This window comes from Medicago truncatula, chromosome 3 (assembly GCF_003473485.1).
Source record: "Medicago truncatula cultivar Jemalong A17 chromosome 3, MtrunA17r5.0-ANR, whole genome shotgun sequence".
In the NCBI taxonomy this organism is placed as follows: domain Eukaryota; kingdom Viridiplantae; phylum Streptophyta; class Magnoliopsida; order Fabales; family Fabaceae; genus Medicago; species Medicago truncatula.
This window is the reverse complement of record NC_053044.1, coordinates 49,929,078-49,956,515: the sequence shown is the minus strand read 5'-3', so window position 1 is coordinate 49,956,515 and position 27,438 is coordinate 49,929,078. Positions and strand designations below refer to the sequence as shown.

General features: G+C 32.0%; 4 protein-coding genes and 1 pseudogene across 4 annotated transcripts; all 5 read right to left on the bottom strand.

The window, feature by feature from the left end:
* Positions 1 to 218: 218 nt before the first annotated feature.
* LOC112419987 (putative F-box protein At3g16210) lies at positions 219 to 2,004 on the bottom strand. Its single transcript, XM_024778454.2, has 2 exons — positions 1,948 to 2,004; positions 219 to 1,748 (listed from the first exon to the last, which is right to left on the bottom strand). The coding sequence occupies exon 2, from the start codon at positions 1,740 to 1,742 to the stop codon at positions 543 to 545; it is 1,200 nt and encodes a 399-aa protein (XP_024634222.1). The 5' UTR covers positions 1,743 to 1,748; positions 1,948 to 2,004; the 3' UTR covers positions 219 to 542.
* A 2,976-nt stretch (positions 2,005 to 4,980) lies between these two features.
* Positions 4,981 to 7,626, bottom strand: LOC11435180 (serpin-ZX). The gene is made up of 3 exons (XM_039832103.1): positions 7,507 to 7,626; positions 6,122 to 6,529; positions 4,981 to 5,976 (listed from the first exon to the last, which is right to left on the bottom strand). The coding sequence occupies exons 1-3, from the start codon at positions 7,624 to 7,626 to the stop codon at positions 5,194 to 5,196; spliced, it is 1,311 nt and encodes a 436-aa protein (XP_039688037.1). The 3' UTR covers positions 4,981 to 5,193.
* Positions 7,627 to 12,327: 4,701 nt separating this feature from the next.
* Positions 12,328 to 13,810, bottom strand: LOC11425722 (serpin-ZX-like; annotated as a pseudogene).
* A 5,292-nt stretch (positions 13,811 to 19,102) lies between these two features.
* LOC11423218 (serpin-ZX) lies at positions 19,103 to 22,026 on the bottom strand. Its single transcript, XM_024779039.2, has 3 exons — positions 21,972 to 22,026; positions 19,316 to 19,723; positions 19,103 to 19,269 (listed from the first exon to the last, which is right to left on the bottom strand). Exons 1-3 carry the CDS (start codon positions 22,024 to 22,026, stop codon positions 19,103 to 19,105), a joined length of 630 nt encoding a protein of 209 aa, XP_024634807.1.
* Positions 22,027 to 23,113: 1,087 nt separating this feature from the next.
* On the bottom strand, positions 23,114 to 25,653 carry LOC11432294 (serpin-ZX). Its single transcript, XM_003602925.4, has 2 exons — positions 25,088 to 25,653; positions 23,114 to 24,132 (listed from the first exon to the last, which is right to left on the bottom strand). The coding sequence occupies exons 1-2, from the start codon at positions 25,472 to 25,474 to the stop codon at positions 23,350 to 23,352; spliced, it is 1,170 nt and encodes a 389-aa protein (XP_003602973.1). The 5' UTR covers positions 25,475 to 25,653; the 3' UTR covers positions 23,114 to 23,349.
* Between the last annotated feature and the right edge of the window lie 1,785 nt (positions 25,654 to 27,438).

The following is a 27,438-nucleotide window of genomic DNA, read 5'->3' as shown; positions in this document are numbered from 1 at the left end:
GTTCCGATAAGTCACCATTTAAAAGGCATCGTTGATGTCAATTTTCTTGAAAGGCAAGTTTTATGAGAGTGGAGTAGTGAGAACCACACATATTGTAGTAGGTTTGACCAGAGGACTTAATGTTTCAGAGAAATCTATGCCTCCTTGTTGATGCAATACTTTTGCAAGAAGTCTTGCCTTGTATTTATAGATAGAACCATCTGGATTACATATGAACATGATAACAGAAGACATTTTATTCATATTATAATGAGTATTACAATTGGATAAAGAAGAGCAAACAATCTAGCAGCGACGAAAACCAACAAAACAACACATACATAGCATATATTGGATGTTCAAACTTAAATTTCCATTTTTGGTGGAATTCATGGAGAGATGTTGACATCATGGGTGATACAAATCGCACCATACATCATTATCCTTTCAAAATATAACATGTATAGTTTACAATCCATTTAATAGAATTTAAAATTAAAAAAAAATAACACACTAATCCATTTCTAATAACCATAACCTCTAATGCATGCTAAGGAAAACAATCAACCACGCATTCCTCCAATTGGAAGAAGACTTTCATTATAAATAACCATTTGACTACATCTATGCCTTCCATTAACCCCCATATCTTCAATCACTTCAGCATTTAAATCAAACCTTGCAACTTCTTCATCATAATTTATGTAGAATATATCGCCATTCTTTCCAACTCCAATAGGTTCCAACACACCGGGTAGGGGTCCAATTTTCAAAAGTCTCGTCCATGAATCCGCCACACCAAATTCACCCAAAATTGATATGTAAAGACAAGAAGAATCTTGATACTCGATCATAGCAATGGACTCTTTCAACACCACCATGTGTTTAGCAAATCTACCATAATTATGGTTGAAGGGTGTTGTAATGAAGACCTCATTACTCAGGTTAAATGATACCAACACCTCATCCCCAAAATAATCTTCATAGCCCCACCAGTGGCACATCCCTTGCAAGTACACCGCATAACCAGTCTCTTGCCACATGTCAGTCCAAAGATGACTTGGCATTTCTACTTGAAGATCCCTCCAACAGTTGCTTCTTAGGTCATATATCTGCCATAAGATCTCATCATTTGGATCACGCTTCTCGGGATTGTCGAAAAAACAAAAACATCGAATCAGCTTGTAGTCATCGGACACTGGGTCATAACCAAAACCATGAATGTTAACAATAGTATTAATAACAGGAAGATCCTCAAAAACAGTGCCAGGAGGAAAGGCTTTCAGAATTGCATGTTCAAAAGAACCATTAGGAATGACTTTGAATTCCTCTGTAGATGGGTTCCACAATACAACTTTTTGTGCAATCCAAGTGGTGTCACCTCTTCCATTGCCTTGACAGAGACAAAGTATGCCATTAACAATAGAACCAGCAATTAAAATACCTTCGCGATCCACATCAATTGGAGGTGGCCAATCTAACTTGACACTATTCTCAAACGTCTCACCAAGAAGCAAAAATAAATAATCATGATCATCATAGTCGAAGAAAGAAGGAGTCTGCTTAAGGAGGAGTCTTGAATTATGATGATCATCATATTTAGACAGGTACATGCTCATGAATTGAGGTTTTTCAAAAAAATTAGCCCAAAATTTACACACACATGTAAATCGCTTGAGAGATTTCACAGGCAATTTGGATAGAATAAGAAAAGAAATATCACGAGGTATATGATTGCTAACCTCTTTTTTAGTGAGTGCCATTGATTCCTTTAGTTGCGTACGAGCAGATGCCATCAATTGAAAACCAATCAAGTATATGTTATGTTACAATAGAAGAAAAGGGAAATAAATATCAAAATTTGAGAGCACAATTGTTGATAAAAAATTGAGAGCGTATAAAAAAGATATTTAATATGGTGATCAGCATAGAAAAATTATAAAAGGAAATAAAAATCAAATTTCATACCGAAATAAGTTTTGCACATTAAGCAGTGCATTTACTCTGATTAAATGCCAATTTAATTCATTCTACAATACCAAAAGTGAAGAGAACAGCTGTATTTCTAAGTTTTTTTTTGGTTACAGCTGTATTTCTAAGTTGCACCAGCTGGAATTTTGTTTTTCGTGATTTAATTTATGGAGTTTAGTACTAATTATTAAATGAATTTTTATGGTGTATTTGTTTTAAGGATTCAAATGTCATTCATGGAAATGCGATATTTGGAATTCAATATTTCAAATTTGTTTTAAGTTTTAAAAATCATTTCCACCATAACTTTGAGTTCCACACTATCACACTCATTTATTTTTATTTTAAACTATTTTAAACTTTATTAAATCAAACAACTTTTAAAAACAATCGAAGTAAATCAAATGTTTTACCACACTGAAAAAGTTGCTGCACCTTTTCTCCCAAAACCAAAGGACATCACCTAGAGGGGGTATATACATAAGACTATACAATACAATTAACATTTATGACTATACAATACAATTTAAAATAATCATAATGATATAATTATTTAATTTATAATTATTTGATTGATTATGATTATGAATATACAATACATTATTTCATAAATGTATATTCCCCTAAAGAAAATTGATCCATTTATGAATCAACACAATGATAATCATAATGATATAATTATTTGATTTTATATACAATGATATATCAACACAACTTAAAATAAAAGATTAAAGAACCATGTGATTGGGATCAAGTGGTTGATGTGTCTTTTAGGATGAATCGTTTATAAGAGTATAAATTCGATTCTTGATAGAAACAATTCTTAATCAGACTTTACTTATCTTTCAATTTAACTCTGAATTATCAAGACATAATTCCTCTAAGAACCAGAGGGTTTACCTTTTAAATGGTACAATATTACCGTGTTATTTTTTTTATATAAGTTTTGATTGATTTTAGTCAAATTGTAGAATTTAATTATTAGTCTATGATGTTTTTTTTAAGGATTTAATCTTTGATGCAATGAAGATATAAAATGCGGAGATTCATAGACACACTTTATTTTATTGAAAAAATCAACGTTTCTGAGTTGGGGATGGGGCTGGGAACTTCGTCCCCTGTTAAGGGAGGGGTGTGAATGTTCAATAATCATTTTCAATAGGGCTTTGGGGCAGTACAAAGATGCAAGGGTGGGGGGATGTTTAAAACGGACCCTTCCGTGCTCTGTTGTCATTCCTAGTTACGAGGAAACAATTTCGAATGAACAACACAAATCTTTTAGCTTGGAAAGTAATTAATTTAAAAAGGAAAAAAAATCAGAGGAAAAAAAATCAATGAATGAATTATATAACGAAGGGAATAATATTTTTTTTGTTAGAAATTCACATGAAAAAGGGAAGAATCGAGGATTAAACTTAACCCTTAAATATGTTATCATTGTTCATATCAACTCGAGGAAAATTGACTTCTTTTTTTATCAATGCATTAATTACTCTTGTATCAAATGGATCCCATATAATTAACGGTTGATTTTTTTTTTTTTTGTCAAGGGTTGAACCTTTTTTTGTCAACATTATTAAAAAAAATGTTGGATATTAATCGCAATTATTCCCCAAAAAATACTCATTTTCGTTTAATATTAACTTTCCCTTTCATTTGCGCATGGAGAGAAGGATTTTTGTCTCGAAGCTTGATATCATTACCACATCATTCAACAAGAAAATACAAGTTCAGGCATGAACCATTTTGAAACATCGTTATAAAGCATGCATGCATACGAATCAGACATAATTTACCAACACCACCGAAAAAGCAAAACCCGAACAGTGATGGAGGACGGAGAACCAGCCACTGAGAGATCTGAATCTAGATCTACCCCTGTGAACCATCCATCCAAGAGGGTCCCCGAAAACCACCACGAGTCGCTGCGCACCGGCACCACCACAAACCTGGTGAGTGAATGATGCAGACGACCAAAAACCAGTTGTCGTACCAAAAACCACCCAGCAACTAGAGATATTTGGGTTGGAAGGGAGGAGGGCAATGTTGGAGATCTAGAGAGGTCGGAGAAAAATTAGTTATTCCTAAAAATAAATTAAAAATCGTAAACCAGTTCCTAGTGTCACATGATACTTCAAAGTTAAAGAAGAAAAACTAAAATGGTAATCTTTTAAGTCTAATTGTTAGGATCAACCCCTTCGACTCTTGTAAATTCACCGATTATAATATATGCTTTTTCATATCCATGGATTAGAAAATTATATCCATAGTTCATATCCACATTTTATATTGTTAATATTCATGAACTCCATTTATATTCATAATATTGTGTGCATCAAACCAAATAATGATATATTGCTTACAGAGGAAAACTTACATTTTTTTTTTTTTTTGAGGGAAGAGGAAAACTTACATGTTGATTTCCTTTCTAAATTTATATCATTGGCAACAGATGATATAATAGAATTTGTCGATGTTTCATCAAAGAATTAGTCTAAGCTTCTATAAAGTTAAAAAGATACACAAATTGAAAAGTTGTGGATAAAAGAAATCAATTCAAATAAAACTCTTATATATGAAAGCAAATTTGGTTTACATTAGACATTAGGTTTGGACTGAACAAAATAAAACTCTTAAGATGTACTACTTTGTTTTCCCCAATACTTGCCTTTAGAATATTCTTGACGATTAATGCTCTGCATGTTCTGTAAAATTCAAAAACAAGGATGAATGTTTGAATATGTGTTCCAACATATCCTTTCTACCATATGAGTTTACGGGATCAACTTAGCAACCTTTATATAGGTGAATATTGGATTTATTAAAGATCCTAAGAAAATAAATTGTTGCAAGTTTGTGCATTATTCCTAATATGAATTGGGATTGGTTTGGAAAAATGGATAATCAGGGATGTCCTTGACATGCCTAAAACTGAATCTGTTCAAAATCAAAATATACGATTGTTAAAGAAATTAGAGGAAGTCTGTCAAAAATTATTAACATACACAATTATGAACTCTTTGGGGAAAAAAAATATTTATGAACATGTGAAAACGTAGGTAAATATCTCTCTAACATTCCCATTTTACTAACATCATATGTCAGAAAAAATATGCTAAAAATATCACCCGCACATGAATCATATCCAAATATAGGACTATCTTCATTATAAACACATGAAATATTAGAAAATAAGTTCCCTATTTATCTATTAGCAATCGAATATAATGTGACTCACTAAGATCATCTAGCAAGAGGATTGAGCACCTGCCCAACAAAGACGATAGTTCCGGTCAAATCTTCTCTGATAATAAATAAGAATGGGTGGTCAGCTACAAAGTTTATGTCTGTTGGAAGACTCAAGGAGCTTCCACATAGTAAACCTGCGGTGGCCGCAGCAGCTTTGGTGCCTTCTTCATTTACTTCAATGAAAGACTTGTGGAATATTTTGGAAACATAAAGGTTTTGACTCACAGCAGAGTTCACCATTTTAGTCAAACCTCCATTAGTGAAAGGCAAAACCACGCCAAGCTCCTTTAACATATCAGAAGTTTCAAGTTCAAATGAAATATTGAACCTTGGAATCCTAAAGTCACCTACTTCCACTTTGTCAAGAGGAAGCTTGTGTTGCAGTAACTCAGATTCGGAAGCAAGCTTCTCAAGCAAAGTTGGCAGCCCATCTTTTGCATTTGGAAGAAAAAAGTACATCGTAAATTGACGCTTGTCTTCGCCTTGCTTATAAGGAAGGCCAAGAACTTTAAAATCATCGAAATCTCTAATAAACTGCTTCTTCTCATCACTAGTCATGAAGTCAACCTTAACTGAGTTTCCATTCAAAAGGTGAAAATCATAGACATTCGTTTCCGAAGCATCAAAATTATCATTCCACTCTCCTTTAAAGTATAGTGCATTAGCAAATATTAGCTGAGTAAAGTAGTCGACCGACCCTAAAGGAAGAAGTTCTTTAATAAGACCATTTGTCTCTCTTTCAGCCCATAAATTCACTTCATTGTTCACTTCAACAGCCTTTAAAACCATATCAAAAATTAAAATCAATTATCCAAATATATAGTTGAGTTCTTTGCACGAGTATTGCAATACAAAAATATTAACAAAATCAGGACATGCATATGTATTTTGTAGTGAAAAGAGGGGAGATATAGAAACATACCTTGTTCTTGAAATCATTAGACACAATTCGTTTGAAGCGGGAGCAGCGTCTTTTAGAATGACGGAGACGAGGGTAGAGGCGAAGGAGTTGAGTTGATAGGTGGATTTGGATTGGAGGAAGTTGAGAAGTTGTTGTTGTGTGGGGCCCTCGGAGCCAGTAGCGATGATGCTTAGCACAACTTGTAGTGAAAGTGGAGATAACACCATATTCTTGTCTTGATGAGATTCTTTGGAGAAAAGATGTTTGGCGATGGTGAGGGAAACGTTGTTTTGGTTGTTGGCGAGGGCGGATTCTGATCGGAGGAGGAAGTCGAGCACGAAGAAGCAGAGAACAACTTTGGCAATGGCGATTGTTTTGCGAGAGAACCTCATTCTTGCAAGAAAAAAAGAAGACGAAACTACCCAAGACCTAATTTTAGGAGCTTCTAGTATTTAATTCAAAAAAATAAAAATAGATCTCGCCATAATATTAATAGTATAGGTCGGTGCTATCAATTTTTGTCAGCAATTTGGTGAAAATTATGCTCCCAACTCCAAAAATGGCAAGGATAATAGCCAGCCAATTATATGTTGACATGGTGGTTGATGACATCATACTAGAAATAAGGCTTAATTACATAAATGGTCCCTCAACTTATTTGTTGTTTTCGATTTGGTCCCTTAACTTTAAAAAATTTCAATTTGGTCCCTCATGTACATCCCGTTAGTTAATTTGGTCCACTCCGTTAACTTTTTAATGCCTAATATCTTAGATATGATTTCAACCATTAGATTGCAGGACTATTGTATGTAACAGTAAACCACCAACACCAAAAATTTTTATTTTTCTTCATCATCTTCCCTCATCAAATCGACAGGCTCACAACCACCGCCATAGCCACAATCGCCTCCACCATCTTGAGCGGTAAATAATCCAGTTTTTTACTCACACAATTTTCCCCTAATTCATTATACACAGAAGAAGAAAAACAAAATATTTCCCAAATTGATTCAACACAAACAAAATATATCCCAAATTTACCATTTATGGAATCAAGCTTTACAGAACGGCAGCAACAAATGAAGAGAAGATTCAACACATCACATGCTTCAATTGAAGTTTGTAAAGAGGTAACGTAGATACAATGGTCCTTAAACTCATTGACAAAAATCAACACAACTCAAATTCGACAAAATCAGCACACTGTTCCCTCCTCCTTCGAGAATCAAATTAGCAACAACAACAACACAAATGTGAAATTCGAATTCGAGAAAAAAAATCAACTCCCTCATCCTGTTTTTTTGAATTCCAATCTGAGAAAAAAGTTTGAGTTTTTGAGACCCAAATTCGAAAAAAGCAATTGAAGTTGTTGTTGTTGTGTTAGATCTACAGTGAAGACTGGAAACGGGACGGAGATGATTGAGAAGCGGAGAGTAATGGCGGATCTGAGTGATTTTACAATTACCGACAGCGGCAAAAGTGGCGGAACGGAGAGAAACACAATTGGATCCAGTAAGAGAAACCATTACTGTTTTGAAAGAGAAAATGGAAGAAGCCAGAGGAAATGAAATGAAGAGAATGGTTTTGAGTTTTTAAAATGTGGTGTTGGTTAGTGCTTTGGAAGCTCCAGATTGTGAGAAAGTTGTTATTGAGTGGACGGTACGTGTGTGAGTGCTTTGGACATCATTTTAAATTTTGTTTGTTGATTTTTCCGAGTTTATTTGATGGAGGTGTATGAAGATAATGATGAAAATGTTGAAGAAAGGAGGGTAGAAGACGAAGAAAAGGAGAAAAAATTATGTGTTGATGATTCACTGTAACATACGATATACCTATATGATCTAGCCGTCCCCTTTTTGAAAAGAAAAGATCAAAGGCTGAAATTAAAAAAATTAATAAGGTCTATGATGGACCACCTACAATGTTGGTTCACCTAATACATTTGGGTTTAAAGTTAACTGACATGGATCAAATTAACTAACGGGATGTACATGAGGGACCAAATTAAAAAAATTTAAAGTTAAGGGACCAAATCGAAAACAACAAATAAGTTGAGGGACAATTTATGTAATTAAGCCCAAATTATCATTGTCGTCTTTTACGGAATGCAACCAGCCATACGGTTGATGACGTCTTTTACGGTTGATGACATGCTAATTAATTCTTTTTTTTTGGAATAATTGCTAATTAATTCTTCTTTTCTAATTTGTTAATTTAGAATTTTATTTGTTAATTGCTAATTATCTCATAATATTATTCATTGCTTCAACTTCAACGCTGCGAAATTAAACAACAACATTAATAAATTTTGATGTTATTGATTAAAATATTGATGTTTTTTATATGTTGTCACAATGATGACTATTTTTTAGATTTACGGACGATATTCACAATTTAAATAGAAGATTTCTCTTTATAATAAAGTATGTTCATATTTAATTAGAGACCAATTTTTCCTATAAGAGTTGGGCCTCCAATTTGATTAGGATATATGGCCTGGTTAGAAATGATAGGTAAATGCAAGAGCCAACTAAGCAAAAGATCATGCAATCGATTCTCATTGTTCCTCTCCAAAGTCCTTCTTATCCAATGTAATTATTCTCCCGTCTCGGATTTCCTATGACTTTTAATGCACAAACAACTACGACCACCAGAGCAATTTCCCACCATTTTTTCACCTAGGTAAAAATCTCCCTCCCTAAAAATACGAACACTTAAAAATGGCCAAAGAACAACAACCTTGTCCCAGCAATATCATTTGTTGCCCTAATCTGATGGACGGAAGAACCGCTTCGCCACCACTTATCACCACCCCTGACAGGTGGTTGCACCCCACTACCGACAATATGAACAAATGATCTCATGTACAACTTGGTTCAGTTTATGCAAAACCATAACCAAATAATTCATGAATAGAATTTGTGATTGCAACAAGTGGAGAGCCGTGACATTCATTAACATGACTAAGTGCCTCTAAAATTATAAAGAATAATCAATTATAGAGACATAATAACGTATGAAATTTGTGTCAACATGTTATAAAAGTAGCATATCCTCAACTCGATGAATACTTTAGATCATTGTTAAAGGTTAATAAGAGGGTGTCGCTACTAGTTACCATATAGTTATGCAATTAGCTTAATAATGACAATCGAGAACAAAAGCATTTTTTATCAGCGGGAAAGGAAAGACAAGTAAATTAATCTTTTTTTTTGCCTAAAGACCTCAAAGAAATCAGTTAATAGAGCGAGAACTGATTGGGGGAGGAGGAGAAGTCCATGTAGTCCATGGGTCAACATTCATAGCCCCAAACTTAGTTAGCTAATCAACACATTCATTGTCTTATCTCAAAGTATGGATAAAGGAGACCGTCCAAGGATGAGAGAAGAGCTTCTTAATGAGCAAAAGAATAGACTCATGAGGATGAAAATCGGAGTTATGAACATCTTCAATCAAATAGAGCCGCTTTAGAGTCAAATTTTCAAATAAGATACTTATGACCAAGTCTCATGCCAATTGAATGCCTCGCCAAATGGTCAGAGTTCAGCAAACATATTCGATAAATGTATCACAAAAACAAAAATCCAAATCTCATTAGAGTCTCTCAAGAGGTCACCAAAATCCACATTACATGGGTTGTCAAAGGAATAACCATCCACACTGACTTTGATATAACCATCAGAGGGTGGGTGCCAACAAACATGATGAAGGACATGACGATCCTCATGTCGAGCAAGAGTATTTATCATATAAGAATGATTTGGTAAAATACTATTAACTGAAGTTCAATTATCCTTCTTAATATTTTTAAAATATCTCTTCATTTTTGTTCCTCAATCCCAACAAATAACTATGAAAAGCGAACATGTCTTAGACATAACATTATGCTTGGACCAAACCTCTCAACTATTAATTGAGAGCGGAAGTTAATCTGTATAATATCAAAGTTAACCAACATTTTATTGAGTTGTTAATCCATTAAGTGAATAAAATTTAGTAAGAATAGGATAAGGTTTGTTTAGAAAATTAGTTGGTTTGTTAAACTAATTCTTAACTAACAAGTTACTTCTAGAAATAAGTTGTAAAATTCACCATTCAGTAACTAATGAAAAGTATAGTTACAACAAACTCTCCCCCCTCTCTCTCTCTCACTTATATTGATCATCTCTCTAAATGAGTCATCATTCTATAAAGATTCTCTATTTCTATTTGATTGTTGTTGGATATGCAAGAAATATGTGTTGCACTAACAATTGGCATCGAGATCCTAGTTGTGATTCTGGGAAACACGAGATTATGGAGGGTAACTGTCTCTGAAAACACGAGTGAAGTGTGTTTGATTTCATAATTTCTTGCAAAGCAATCATGAATGTGAATGGTGATTTCCATCAAATATGTTGATTCTTGATGGAAAAGGTGGAAATTTTGTTCCATGCCACCACAATTAAATTTTAGGTTAAAGTGCACTTTCACCCCCGAAGTTTGAAAAAGTTGCGACTTTGACTCCATATGAATAAAAATGACAATTTTAACCCCTAAGTTTTAGCCCCCCTGCAACTTTGATCCTTTTGGTCAATTTTGACCTAGTCAACGCATGCGTGGCAGACCACGTGTATAATTACTAATTTTTTTAAAAATTAAAATGCCACATAATCATTTTTTAAATTAAATAAATAAAAAAAATAAAAATTTGAACATCAAACGTAATGATTAAACCCTAAATTTGAGTGAGAGAATTTTTTGAAGAAGGGCCAATGATGAGTGCACGTGAAACAAACTCAACAGAAGACTTGTGAAGTGTTAAATACTTGTGTTGCCTATAGAAGACAAATTTACTATGAAAATTAGCTGCAATAAAAATTCGTAGCAATTCGCCAAAACTCTTGTATTGATTGGTTAAAATTTATATTAGTTCTATCAAATTTATATAGGCCCACATAATTTGGTGGGATCTATGTGAATTTTAATCAATCAAAGAGATATATAGTAGTGTTAAAAAATGTGTTGCTAGTATTCTTCGATATAATATATCATGGATTAGAAAATTGGGGTTGTTTAAAATGTGCAATATTGCACATGTTAAAGCAACTAAAAGTGGTAAGTTTTTATTGAAAAACAACAATTATTTATTAACGAGTTATATATTTAATACAAAATGTACAAGTTTCAATGCAAAGTTACTACTTTAAATTTCTTAACGTGTGAAAATTTGCACATGATAGAAAAACTCTAGAAAATTATATTCACATACATTTAATTATTTATTAAAAAGTTATATATTTAATACAAAATGTACAAATTTTAATGCAAAGTACTTTAAACTTTTTAACATGTGCAAAATTACATACGGTAGAAAATAAATCGTTGCAAGATTGTGCATCGTTCATAAAATGAAGTGGGACTGGTTTTGAAAAATGGATAATCAAGGTTAAAATCAAAAGAGTCAATTAAGTAAAGATACATATAAATATTCAGAATTACATTTTTAGTTCCTTCAAAACAAAAATCACATTTTCTAGTCCTTCTAAAATTTCCATCAACATTTATAATCCCTAAAAGTGTTAAAGGAAAATCTTACATGGAATGAAAAGTGTGTTTTTTAGGAAGGACTAAAATCAAAATTATGAATATTTATAGAAACCATTTACTTAATTAACCCAAATCAAAATATAGAATTGTCTCTTCCAATTGTGAATTTGTGATTGAGAAAACTGTCTAAAAATGTAGCCCAAAGATTGACCATTCATTTGAAGTAACAAATTTCAATCACTTGGTCAGAATCATTTGGAAGGTATTAGGCCTTCGAAGTAACATAATATCAAAAGTTTCATGATAAAACTAACATCTACAATTTAATCATCGTCTATAATTTCTAAGCATAATGTTACCATGCAAGTACCAAAAAAAAATACAGATCCTAATTTAATTTCACAAAAAATTACACAAAAAAAAAGAATATTTGAGTCAATGGAGGAACACAAAGTGAAGACCGAAGAGAGCTATGCAGTAGTAGTGTGGCATTAAATGTTCGTGTGCCCAACCAGATTTAATGTTTACCACTATATTCCTTCTGATTCTATATATATCCTTCCAATTACCTTGGCAGGTGTTAGATATCATGAGTTGTTAAAGAAATTAAAGGAAGTCTACCAAAATTTATTAAAATACACAAGTATGAACTCATCGGAAAGAAAGGGAAAAAAAAAAAAAAACATCTATGAGGAAACATATGGAAAGGCAGGTAAATCATCTACCTACATTCTCATTTTACTAACATCATATTGTCAGGAAAAATAAATTCCCTATTTATCTATTGGCGAGTGTGGCACGCTAAAATCACCCAGCAAGAGGATTGAACACCTGTCCAACAAAGATGATTGTTCCAGTCAATTCTTCTCTAATCATAAACAAGAAAGGGTGGCCAGCCACAAAGTCTAGTCGAGTTGGAAAACCCATGCCACTGCTAGTGAATACTTCAGTTGCGGTGGCTGCAACAGCTTCGGTGCCTTCTTCATTTACATCAATAAAAGACTTGTGAAATATTTTAGAAATACATAGGTTTTGACTAGAGTTCACCATTTTAGTAAGACCTCCATTGGTGAAAGGTAAAACCACGCCCAGCTCCTTCAGCATATCAGAAGTTTCAAGTCCAAATGAAATATTGAACCTTGGGATCCTAAAGTCACCTACCTCCACTCTATCATATGGAAGCTTGTGTTTTAGTGACTCCGATTCAGAAGCCAACTTCTCAAGCAAAGTTGGCAGCCCATCTTTTGCATTTGGAAGAAAAAAGTACATAGTAAATTCACGCTTATCTTCGCCTTGCTTATAAGGAAGGCCAAGAACTTTAAAATCATCGAAAGCTCTAATATATTGTTCTTCCTTGCTAGTCATGAAGGGAACCTTAATTGAGCTGCCATTCAAAAGGTGAAAATCATAGTCTTTCGTTTTTGAAGCATCAAACTTATCATTCCACACTCCTTTGAAGTATAGTGCATTAGCAATGATTAGCCTGGTTAAGCTATTAACCGACCTGGAAGGAAGAAGTTGTTTAATAATACCATTTGTCTTTTTGCAGCCCATAAATTCACTTCTTTGGCCACTTCACTTGCCTTTAAAACCATATCAAAATTCAAAATCAATTATTCAAATAGATAATAAGTTGAGTTCTTTTCACAAGTATTGCAATACAAAATTTATGCATTTGAATTTTGTAGTGAAAAGAGAGCAGATATAGAAACATATCTTATTCTTGAAATCAACAGAAGACAAATTTGCTTTATAATCATTAGACACAATTTGTTTGAAGGAAGGTTGAAGAGAAAGGGTTTTTTCCACCCACACACCGTCGACAAAAGAGAGACGAGGTCCGCCAGCGGGAGCACCGTCTTTGAGAATGACGGAAACGAGCTTAGAGGCGAATGAGTTGAGTTGATCGGTGGAGTTAGATTGGAGGAAGTCAAGAAGCTGTTGTTGTGTGGAGCCGTCAGAGCCAGCAGCGATGATGCTGAGTACAACTTGGAGCGAAAGTGGCGATAACACAATGTTCTTGTTCCGGTGAGATTCTTTGGAGAAAAGATGTTTGGCGATGGTGAGGGAAACGCTGCTATGTTGGTTGTTGGCGAGGGCGGATTCTGATCGGAGGAAGTCGAGAAGCTGCTGATGTTGAGTGGGATCGATTTGGATATCGCTCTGAGTATTCGGTATCATGACTTTTGGAGCGAGCATGACTAAACAGAGGGACACCACTTGTGTACCATTGGGATACCAATGTTATATAACATTGGTCAATGAAAGTGTGCCACATAGGAAGGTCTAAAGAGGAAAGAGAAAAGATATGCATGTGAAGTGTTATATGGCACATCTTCATTGGTCAATGTTATATAACATTGGTATCCCAATGGTACACAAGTGGTGTCCCTTACCTAAACAGAGCATGATGTTGCACACGAAAAGCGTCAAGTAGCAGGCAAGGTCGATTGGTTTCCGAGAAAACTTCATTCTTTCTTTTTACGGCACGGCAGAAGAAACTATGGAAGATCTCAATTGACCTAATTTGAGGAGCTTTGCTTGTATATATAATGTTTTTTTTTTTTTTTATATTTTATTTTCAAATATCTCTTAGTTAACCGAACTCAAAATTTTTAACCCTCAATTGAACTAATTTATTTGCTTAAATTTACTATATTAACCCTATTTAATTTAATCAAAATGTTAATGTTAATTGTTAGGGAAATTAAAATGAACTAAGTAGCTCCTAATTTTTCTCCTTAATTTTACTAAACAAATAAACAAATCCTCCTATTCTTATCCATAACAAAAAAACAGCAGATCACTCATATTATTTCAGTTTATTAAAAAACAAAACAAACCTATTATTTTATTAAAAACAAAATAAAATCATCCCCTTTTTTATGAAAAACAAAACAAACGTACTTTTTATTTAAAACAAAAGAAAATTGATCCTTTTTTTTATGAAAAACAAAATAAACCTATGTTTTATTAAAAACAAAAGAAAATCTACCCCTAATTTTTTTATGAAACCTAAACTAAACTAATTACACTATTTTTTATGAAAACAAAACAAACCTATTTTTTATTCAAAACAAAAGAAAATCGACCCCTACTTTTTTATTAAACCTAAACTAAGCTAATTACCCTTTTTTTTTATGAAAAACAAAATTAACCTATTTTTTTTATTAAAAACAAAAGGAAGTCGTCCCCTATCTCTTATTTCTAAAAGTTAATCTGTGATGCAATATTAACATTTTTTCGTGTGACTTTACTATATTAACCGTAGATTTAATTTATGCAAAATGTCATCTCTTATTTCTGAATATTAACCTGTGACGCAATATTAACTCTAGATTTAACCTAATTTTTTGTGTGACTTTACTATATTAACCCTATATTTAATTTATGCAAAATGTCATCTCTTATTTCTAAATGTTAATCCGTGATGTAATATTAACTTTAGATTTAACCTAATTTTTTCGCGTGACTTTACTATATTAACCTTAGATTTAATTTATGTTCTCTTATTTCTAAACATTAACCCGTGACGCGATATTAACCCTAGATTGAACCTAATTTTTTCGCCTGACTTTACTATATTAATCATAAATATAAGTTATGCAAAATGTTATCTTTAATTTTAACCTAATTTTTTCCTTCACACTTTTGCATTTAATATTTATCTATAGTAAAATTAAATTATGTTTCTAATTATAAGCTGTTTTTTTGGAAAGGAATAACCGTTAACCCGTTTCGTTGTACTTAACCTAACCTCTTACTTATAAATGTAAACAAAATTATAAATGAAAAACAAAATTAACCTATTTTTTTTATTAAAAACAAAAGGAAGTCGTCCCCTATCTCTTATTTCTAAAAGTTAATCTGTGACGCAATATTAACATTTTTTCGTGTGACTTTACTATATTAACCGTAGATTTAATTTATGCAAAATGTCATCTCTTATTTCTGAATATTAACCTGTGACGCAATATTAACTCTAGATTTAACCTAATTTTTTGCGTGACTTTACTATATTAACCCTATATTTAATTTATGCAAAATGTCATCTCTTATTTCTAAATGTTAACCCGTGACGTAATATTAACTTTAGATTTAACCTAATTTTTTTCGCGTGACTTTACTATATTAACCTTAGATTTAATTTATGTTCTCTTATTTCTAAACGTTAACCCGTGACGCAATATTAACCCTAGATTGAACCTAATTTTTTCGCATGACTTTACTATATTAACCCTAAATTTAAGTTATGCAAAATGTCATCTTTAATTTTAACCTAATTTTTCCCTTCACACTTTTGCATTTAATATTTATCTATAGTAAAATAAAATTATGTTTCTAATTATAAGCTGTTTTTTTGGAAAGGAATAACCGTTAACCCGTTTCGTTGTACTTAACCTAACCTCTTACTTATAAATGTAAACATGTCTCGCTATACTTAACCTATTATGTTACGTTACTTATAGATGTTACTCCGTCTCGCTATACTTAACTTAATTTTAACCTAATTTTCCCTCACACTTTTGCATTTAATGTTTATCTCTTACAATTCTTAGAGCATGTTTGAAACACTTTCCAGAAACTCTTTTAGTTTTTAAAAACTTGAAAATTAAAAACTTTTTTGCTAAATTATTTTTTAAAATTACAATTTTAGAAACTGTTTTGAATTTTTTAATTTTAGGGACTAAAACTAAAACATATAAAATGATAACTATTGTGAGAAGAAGACTTATATATTTCAAAAACTGAAAAAAAAACTATTTCAAACAGGCTATTTACTCTCCTCTTCTTACGATTTCTCTCATATCATTTTCTCTCATCTACATATGCCTACTCTTGTACCCACCAAATTTAAATTTTAGAATATAAAGAAGTCATTTGAAATGTTATCAACTCCAACGAAGAGGTTATTTATCAGAGTTGAAGAACAACTCAACTAGCTTTTTTTTTTTATTTAGCTCATGATGATACTTGAAAGGTGGTATGTATTGCATATATAGTGATCCTTACATCTCATTGAAAGAGGATAATGACAAAGGCACTGTATGTTATGATAGTAAGCTTTTTGATAATGACGTTGTAGTTGAAGTAGAAGACATGTTTCTTGTTCGAAGGTGGAAAAAGACTAATGAGGCTGATTGACAAGGCTTTAGTACCCACAAATTCTTTTCTAGTTTGTCAAGCATAACAATTATGTAGTCATAGCTTACTCAAAATTATGAGATACAATAAGTCCAACTTCAACAATAACCAACATTTTCCTAAAAATAACAAAAATAAAAAACATATATTCTTCGACATATATGAAGCCATGTCACGGTCGATACTATAAAGGGTTAAATATATTTTTTATCCTTATAAAAATATATCAACTTTACGTTTTAGTCTCTAAACAATTTCTTTGATTTTTAATCTCCAAAAAGTTTTCATCTTCACTTTTGGTCATTCCTTCTAAGTAGACTCATGTAGAATTTATATTTCTGAACAAAATTTTGCAGAATAGTTTATAATATTATAAGAAACTCTAAAAGAAAATTAGAATTTTTAACAAAACATGAATTAAATATGAATTTGTATACGTTTGACGGTTAAAAATTCACATTTAATACATGTTTTGTTAAAAAAAATCTAATTTTTATTTTTATTTTGAGAGTTTCTTATAATATTATAAACTTAAGTGAAGTTTTGTTCAAAAATATAAATTCTACATATAAGTTGACTTAAAAATAGGGACCAAAAGTTAATATGGAAAACTTTTGGAGACTAAAAGTCAAAGAAAAAATTTAGAGGGATTAAAAGGAAAAGTTAATATATTTTTACGGTATTTTGTTGTAGCTGTAACGGTGTTTAGTCGCTGCTATAACAACATTTCGCAAGGAAAAAAACTATAATCGATTATCAATTTTACTCTCAAACAATCAAATACAGTAACATAGTACACCTAGGAGATGTGATTACAATTAAGGAAAAATAGATGGCAGACGGAAAACTTGGCACTAAGCCATTTAGAGAAAATGCATTGAAGTGATAGAGCAAAAAGGCCAGATAGAGGAAAGAATTATAGGGAGAGAGTAGAACCAATTCCAATCATCAATTTTATGCCCCTCTCTTAATTGATCCTTCTTTTGGCATATTTTCTGTTCACTTTATTATTCTCTCAACTATTGGATCAGATTACACATAACCATTTTCTCTAATTAATTAATTAATTTGATGACCCACTTTGATGACTTAGCATATACTCTATTGGTATCATAATAATGTCAAAGTAAGGTAGGATGTATGCAGATAGATAATATTAAGGGTCTGTTTGGTTCAACCAAGGGGAGGGGAGGGGAGGGGTTTTAATGGAGGGGAGGGAAAGGGAGGGAAGGGAAGGGGAGATATTTTAATTAAATATATGTTTGGTTCAAATGATGGGAGGGAAGGGGAAGGGAGGGATTTTAATCAAATACATGTTTGGTTCACAAGGGGAGGGCAGGGATTTTAAAACTAAATTACTTTTTTATCCCTCTAATATTAAAACAGTAACACAATTTTTAAATTATTCACTTCATAAAAAATTAAACATGAAAACTTGATAACCGTAAACACCATAAATAATCATACACAAAACTTCTGACAAGATATTGGGTATTCATAAATATTAGAGCACTGATTTATAAAATATATTTATAAAATAATCTACGAAAATATAAAAATATTTAAAAAAAAATTATTGTTAGAACTTATTTATAATATTTTTATAAAAAATCCCGCACAAAATTTGTTGATAATGTTTTAATATATAATACAATTAAAAAATATTAAATAAAAAAATGAGAACAATGTTAGTACACAAAAAAAAAAAGAATTCTCGTAAAAAAAAAAATATTAGAAGAAAAGAGTATGTGGTTCTACTTAAAAAAAAAAAAAAAAAAAAAAAAAAAAAAAGATGATATAGGCATGTTAAGAAAAAAGGGTAATAAGCAATATATTGAAAACACTTAAATTTTTAATAAGGAGATTTTGTCATTTAAAAATGAATATGAGGATAATTATGTCAATATAATTAAAATTGCATTAAATCATTTATCTTTCCCTCCACTCCTCTCCAAAAAACTCCAATTTGAGGGGGAGCAATAAATGAACTTATAAGGGATTTTGCTCCCCTTCCTCTCCCTCCCCTCCCCTTCTAAAAATTAAACCAAACACAACAAATTTAAAATATTCCCTCCCCTCCCCATCAAAACCCCCGAACCAAACGGACCCTAAGTTGAAAATATCACAAACTATTCTTATACTCTTGCGAATATTTAAAAAAGTACTTGGTTATAAAATATATTAAAATAAACTCCTCTACATGTCACTCACACAAGGATCATGTACATCACAATTTAATACTATTCTTATCATAAATAATATATTTCAATCATAAAACATGTTCCCTATTTATTTATTGGCAATTCAATCCATTGTGAGTTGCTAAGATCACCCATCAAGATGATTAAGCACATGTCCAACAAAGATGATTGTTCCAGCCAAATCATCTCTAATTAGATATAAGAATGGGTGATCAGCTACAAAATCCATTCGAGCTGGACGACGCATACATTGTGCCTGCATAAATAAAACACTTATCGCAGCAGCTTCAGTGCCTTCTTCATTTACTTCAATGAAAGATTTGTGCAATATATTGGACACAAAGTTTTTGATTAGAGTTCACCATCTTTGTCAGACCTCCACCAGAGAAAGGTAAAACCACACCTAGCTCCTTTAGCATAACAGAAGTTTCAAGTCCAAATGAAATATTGAACTTTGGAATCCTAAAGTCACCTACTTCCACTTTATCAAAAGGAAGCTTGTGTTGTAGTAAATCAAATTCAGAAGCCACCTTTTCAACCAAACTTGGAAGCCCATCTTTTGCATTTGGAAGAAAAAAGTACATAGTGAAACGACGCTTATCTTCGCCTTGCTTATAAGGAAGACCAAGAACTTTAAAACCATCAAAAGCTCTAATAAACTGCTTCTTCTTGCTAGTCATAAAGGGAACCTTGACTGAGCTGCCATTGAGAAGGTGAAAATCATAGTCTTTTGTTTTGTAAGCATCAACTTATGTAGCGTGTGTATAATCGTGTCGATGTTGGCTTACTTTGACCATTTTCTCTCAAATGCTTACAGATTAAGTTTGGAATTATATACTAGTTGAACAAATTTAAGTTTAAACAATCAACTTATGTTATAAATTTGGTACTCCCTCTGTCCCTTAATAGATGATCTAGTTGACAATATACATTATTGATTTGACATACTGACCATACTTTTCTACTAATTCACAAAGATAAATAATATTATGTAAGATTTTGTTGGATTCGTCTCGATGAATATTTTTAAAATATTAAAATTTTATAATTTTTTTAGTAGAGAATTGAAGATATCAAAGATAAAACATATGCATTGGTACGTGTGTCAGAGTCAACTAGGTCATCTATTGAGGGACGGATGGAGTATAATTTTTTAAAATCAATTGTAGTATGTATTAAATTAAAAAAAATCAACTAAATTATACTCCAATTGGAGTAAGACGAAAATTCAAAGAAATATTTGAAAATTCAATAATTTATAAAAAATTACATTTATTGAAACAAATAATGCTAAAATTGAAATAGGGATTAATTAATTAAACAAAAGATTATTTAAAAAATAAAGTGAAATATTTAACGGATAGGATTTTCTTTTTTGGTGGTGGCTGGGGTTCGAACTCCGGACTTTGCATATATTATGCATTGTCCATACCAACTAAGCTAAGCTCGCGATGACTAATGGATATGATTGAAAGTATTGTATGTGGCTTGTTGAGATATTTCTGCTACATAAAATATTATGAATTCAATAAAAAATTAAATAAAATATTTAATAGATAAGATCAAAAGTTTGTTGAAATATTTATGTCAATTAAAATATTGGTTTTAAATAATAAAAATATTGAGAATAAACGTGGAAGTGATATGTGGCATAGTTATGTTTCACTTTAATGAGAAACTATTTCAATTGTCCCTCTTTGGGACTAAAGTTTTTTGAGAAATGAATGTAAAATCAGTGGTGGCATTGCAGAAAATGACCACGTGAATTGTGAAATATTACTAGCAGACAGTTATTACTAGATTACGAAGCAAAGTTTGAAGCACAAATTCCACAGTTCAAGACTATTGTTATAGGATGAAATTGCAAGCCTCGTCGGTGTTGTGAAAAACAGAACAGATGACAGGAATGAGGGTCATCTCTTAAGTGAAATGTGTGATTCCAAGCAGGCTCTTAATCTGTTGAAGGATTGCCTTAAATCCTAGAATGCAACGTAATCATTTAATATGAGACTTTTTATTTTTCACTTTCAAAATTAATGAAAAGTAAAACAAAATGTAGTGGTAGTGATTACCTTAGAATTCCAAGAGCTGCTTGAAAGAGATCAGCAGAGAATTTTGAAGTAAAAACAGGCTGAGTAAAGAGATCAGGTTGTGTTGTGGGAGACGCTTCCTAAGAGCATGGCTCCCACTATAAGATCCCTTGAGACTCGAAGAACGGCGTAAACAAGTGGTGGAGCAAATCTAGAATCCAAAACATGTATGCAAAAAAAATCTATTAGAACTAAAGACATTAATTTTCGCTCACAAATCTATTAGAATCAAAGGCATTCATTTTCGCTCGCACTGTGATCTAAATTTTAAATCCATTAAAATTTATATAGAATTATAAAACTAGCTATTAAATCCAAAAAGCTCTGGACCTGTCATATAGCACTTCAGCATGCATGCAAAACATAACTCTACGGCTCATGGACTATAGGAAAGCACCAATCCACAATCAGTAAATCTCTTCAAGGGTAAAAGAATACCTAACAATACTAAATTGCGCACTTGACTCATTTCAAAAATTAGAAAAAACCGTAACAAGGGACTAAGATCTTCCGTATTTGAAACTCTGTTATGATTCAAAAAGATCATTACAAACTCTCATCTTCATCTAATCTCTGGTGACGACCATAGTCTATGAGCTTGAAATCAGCAGCAGCACAAAATCTATATCTTTCTTATTTGGCTTTATCTTCAAAATCTAAAGTGAGGAAAACTATCAACCGAATTTCATCCAAAAAACCAACATAACTTGCACGGTGCATTTCACATAAATATACGGTACAGCTTCATAAGGAGAAGAAAACATAAACTTACCTTTGTTGAAAATACGCAATAAAAGAAATGAGATCAAACCTTTCAGGTATAAGTTTGAATTTGAGTTTGGTTTACATTAGATAGATATTAGTTATTTGGACTGAACAAAATAAGGCTCTTTCTTAAAGATGTACAGCTTTTTCCACTGTACTTGGCTTTGGAATTTTCTTGAGGAATAATGCTCAACATGTTCCTGTAAATTAAAAAAAAAAAACAAGGAAGGATGATTGCTAAGGTCCTCTTAGGCAACCTTTATAGATGGAGAAAATATATTGCTGCAAGATTGTGCATTGTCTCAAAAATGATACGAGACTGGGTTTGAAGATATGGATAATCAGGGGATTTCCTTGCCATTCCTGGAACAAAACCTGTTTAAATTCAAAATATACCATTGTTTCATGCAATTGTGATTGAAAAACAATCTAAATATGTAGCTTAAAATAAGGATAACAGTACATTCCGAAACACTAATCACATACAACTGCCGAAAACCAACCTTATTCATTACAACATGATGTCTTTCATGTCTTCTAAACATTCTATATGAAATGTTTTGCTCCACGCCCTCAAAGATTGACTCATTCCAGTAATGAAGTAACAACAAATTTCAATCATTTGGTCAGAATTATAATCATTTGAAAGGCACGGGCATTGAAGTAACATGATCTTAAAAGTTTCATGAATGTCATTGTATAAATATAAACAAAATCTAGATCCTGAAAATATTTCACCAAAACTTAACAAATATTGAAGACATGAAGGTTCTCACTCCAAATGTGATAGCAATGAAAAATTGTGCAACAAAAACTTAGTCAAGAGCGTTGAATGAAGATAAATAAATAGAGCGTAACATTTTTTATAAATGCCTTGGTAATGCTTCTTTAGCAATTATTTTTTTTATATATGTAACTTAACACACACTACTAAAAGAAAAAATGTAAATGTAGTAGTAGTGGGTGCGATAGAAGTATAGTGTCCTCAACCAGTTTTCATGTTACCACTATTATCCTATTGAATCTCTATCCTTCATATTATCTTTTCAGATGGTATTCCCTCCAAAAAAAAAAAAAACTTAGCAAGTGTAAGGCATCATGAGTTGTTGACAAAATTGAAATCTGTCAAAAATATTGTAGCGTATACAATATGAAATCTTCAAAAAGAAACTTTTTATAACGAAACGTAGGTTAATCCTCTCTTCACATTACCATTTCATTAACATTATGGTATCAGGAAAAATAAGCTGAAAATGTCATAACCTATTTACATACGCTTACAATAACAGAAGTAATTATATGTTATAAAATATCATACTTATTCTTATAGTCTTACAAACATAAACAAAATTACTATCAAATAAACTCATCTAGACTCTTCCCTTAATACATGTAATGTAACTCACACGTGGATCATGTCCAAATATAGTACTATCTTCATCATAAACACATTTAATCTATTAGAAAATAAGTTCCCTATTTATCTATGGGTGAACCAATATAGTGTAGTTCCCTCAAATCACCCAGCAAGAGGATTGAGCACCTGTCCAACAAAGATGATTGTTCCGGTCAAGTCTTCTCTAATCATAAATAAGAAAGGGTGGTCAGCTACAAAGTCTAGCCGAGGTGGAATACTCATGGCGCTCCTTAACAATATAGTTGCAGCAGTTGCCGCAGCAGCTTCAGTGCCTTCTTCATTTACTTCAATGAAAGACTTGTGAAATATATTGGAAACACAAAGGTTTTGACTAACTGAAGAGTTCACCATCTTTGTCAGACCTCCACCAGAGAAAGGTAAAACCACACCTAGCTCCTTTAGCATATCAGAAGTTTCAAGTCCAAATGAAATATTGAACTTTGGAATCCTAAAGTCACCTACTTCCACTTTACCAAATGGAAGCTTGTGTTGCAGTAGCTCAGATTCAGAAGCCACCTTTTCGACCAAAGCTGCCAACCCATCTTTTGCATTTGGAAGAAAAAAGTACATGGTGAATTGACGCTTATCTTCGCCTTGCTTATAAGGAAGACCGAGAACTTTAAAACCATCAAAAGCTCTAATAAACTGCTTCTTCTTGCTGGTCATGAAGGGAACCTTGACTGGGCTACCATTCAAAAGGTGAAACTCGTAGTCTTCCGTTTTTGAAGCATCAAACTTATCATTCCACGCTCCTTTGAAGTATAGTGCATTGGCAAAGATGAGCCGGGTTGCATTGTTGACCGACCCAAGAGGAAGAAGTTCTTTAATAAGGCCATTTGTCTCTTTTTCAGCCCATGAATTCACTTCATTGGTCACTTCAACAGCCTTTAAAACCATATCAAATTTAAAAATCAATTATGCATATAAATAAGTTGAGTACTTTTCACAAGTATTGCAATAGAAGAATTTAACATTTTGATGGTGTATTTTTCATGCATTACATGCTAAATTAGTTGGATGCTAGAAAACGACAAAGGAGTAAACTCAGTAAAGTTGCTTTGATCAAATGTTTTCATAGAATTTGATATAATAGCTGTTCTAAAATAAATCATTTTAGTCAGATAGTCGTATGCTAAAGGATCATGTAAGTTGCTCCCTCTTTAATACTACAAAAATTGACGTGGCTTTCTATTCAATCTCTGAAGAGCCATTGTAGCAGGGAATTGCAGAACTTGCTTGACATATTGTTTACACTCCTTTTTGTTTGATGCACATTTACGAAGGAAAGACAAACAGGTATAGGCTGATTTATTTGTATACATAAAGATTTGCCACATTGATGAAATTGCTTTTGATCAATTTAGAGTCATGAAGTTGTACTATTAGAATTCAAAGCAATTGATAGCTCCAAATATATACCACAGTTTTCATTAAGATGGAAAAACATTCTAATGGTCTGTTCGTCAAGCAGAGTAAGCCAGCTTATAGATGATAGCTTATGAGCTTATATGAATGAAAGGGACTCATTTGGTAACTGTCATCTTCTCATGGGCTTATAGCTCGTAGTGTTTTTCTATAAGCTAATTCAGGTTCTTTTTAGCTTACGTGTTTGGATTGACTTATTTGAGCATATCTACTAACGTAAGTTTTGTGAGAGCAGCTTATGACAGTTTTCATAAGCTTTTTTCAACTTATTTTCATAAGTTCTCCAATATATAGCTTATAAAACCAACTTATAGCAGCATATACAAAAAACAATTGTTTGGCTCAAATCTACACATGTTATCTTAATTGAAAAAAGAAAATAAACATATTTAGATGTGATTTGATAGAAACATACCTTGTTCTGGAAATCAACGGAAGACAAAGCTGCTTTAAAATGAGTGGACACGATTTGTTGGAAGGAAGGTTGAAGAGAAAGGGTTTGATCAACCCAAACACCGTCGACGAAAGAGAGGAGAGGACCACCGGCGGGAGAAGCGTCGGAGAGGATGACGGAAACGAGCTGTGAAGCGAAGTAGTTGAGATGATCGGTGGATTTGGATTGAAGGAAGTTGAAAAGTTGTTGTTGAGTGGGACCCTCAGAACCAGAAGCGATTATACTTAGCACAACTTGGAGTGAAAGTGGAGAAAACACGATGTTGTTGTCTGATTCTTTGGAGAAGAGATGTTTTGCAACGCTGAGTGATACGTTGGTTTGGTTGGCTATTGATTCACGAAGATCCATTGTTTTTTGTTTGTTTCGAAAAATATTTCTGAGTTTTGAGTGATATCTATCTATCTAGTTTGAAGTTGAAGTTGGTTATTAAATAGTGCTATGCCGTAGTGTATGTGTCGCAACCATGTCGGTATAGTATAGGCGTGTTGACCTGCTACTACTTTGTTACTTCCGCTAAATGTGCTTTACTTACGGATTAAGTTTGGAATTAGATTCTGCTCATTTTCTAGGCTTTCAAAACCACCTGCAAAATCCATACCGAATGTATATTTTTCAAAATAAAAAAAATTATTATTATCGGATATGTATTTCTTGTTAGGATCTCCAATATATCTATCTAAGACCCCATAAATATATATCTGATAATTATCCATCAAATCTATATTTTTCGAAAAAAGCAGATAATTATCATATCTGTATTTAAGTGGTTTTAGAGATATTGGATGTTGATGAGAAACATTCAAGCTTGTCAATAATGAATGAAAGCCCATATGTTATAGACTCTAGTTTCCCATTTGGGCCTAAATAATTGTTCTCACTAATGGCCTAGTTAAGAAATCTCTTATAAGATTTTCTTTTCACACCCTATTCATTCTTCACGTGCCTTTTGAAATTCTCATTTTTCCACACAAAAAACACGAATTTGATTATATAACTTAAAACATAACTTTTTTTTTTATAAGAACTTAAAACATAACTATAAATGAGAAAAGATGAAAATATCCTTCCATTTATGTAATAGCGGATTTTGCCTTAAAAAATGATAAAATAAATAAATAAAACAAAGTGAAAATTGACAAACCTATCAAATAATATCAAAAATATATAAAAATATCACTAAAAAATTCTGAAAATTGAATAAAGTTCATGCAATTTTTTTATTTTTCTGAAAATATGAGGGGTCGTAAGAAGTCCGTTCTATGGAAGTCTTATTTCTTGATATTGTTTTCTGATTTTTTAGGCAAGTTTCGAAGGAAACTAACATTATCGCCCGAAAACCAATTTTTTACTTTTTTCCAACTAGAAATATGCATTTCCAATCTCGTATATGATAGAACAAGATCCATTTTGAATCACATTTAAGGGATTCTTTAGCAATGTCAATCGATTTGTTTTTGAGGTTCCTAGTAGACCACTTTCTATTTCTAATAGGTCATGAACAAGATCATAATCATTCTCAAGAAACCTATAAGAAATGATGCCATCATTTTTTTTCATTAGGTTTGGGTAGAAACCAAAGGTTTTGAGCTGGCCGAAAAGGCAGAACAACTCAAAAAAGAAAGAAATATTGTTACTTTCCTTCATACTTGTTCCAATTAAAAGACTAATTTGTTACAATTAAATAACTTAAAGGATCTCTAGTATAGTTTAGTCTAAGATGCGAGTTGTCCAAAATATTTATAAAAATAAAAATAATTTTTGGTCTAGAAAGTCAAATTTTTATTTTTCAAAAATTATAAGCTTTCTGTAGCGAATTCATTTTGCTTTTGTTTTTAAAAATCTCTAGAACAAATTTAAGATGTTGCAGACATACTTTTTGTTGTATAAACTTTATGTATTCCATAAAAAAAATGAATTATTTTAATAACTCAGATTTTAGTTTTCGAAAATGAAAAAAAGTTATAAAAAATTCCAAAAAATTAGAGGATTGAAACAAGGATTAAAATATTCTCTTGAAAATTATGTATTCTACTTTTTTGAAAGTAAAAAAAGTGTTCTTTTTAATGTAAAATTTGACTTATCTTTTTACTTTTAGTTTTTTAACCAATACCCTGGAGACACAACAAGACCCTTAAAACAAATTAAAACTATTCAATTACAAGTTGGCAACTAAAATGGTCTCTAAATTTGAAAGACACTCTAATCAAGTTTGATTCTTAAGAACATAAATATTTCAATCTAGTGCCTAACTTTGGAAGATGTTTCTCAGATGCATCTTTTCGTGATTTCTTTAGAAGTCATGGATGTGAAAT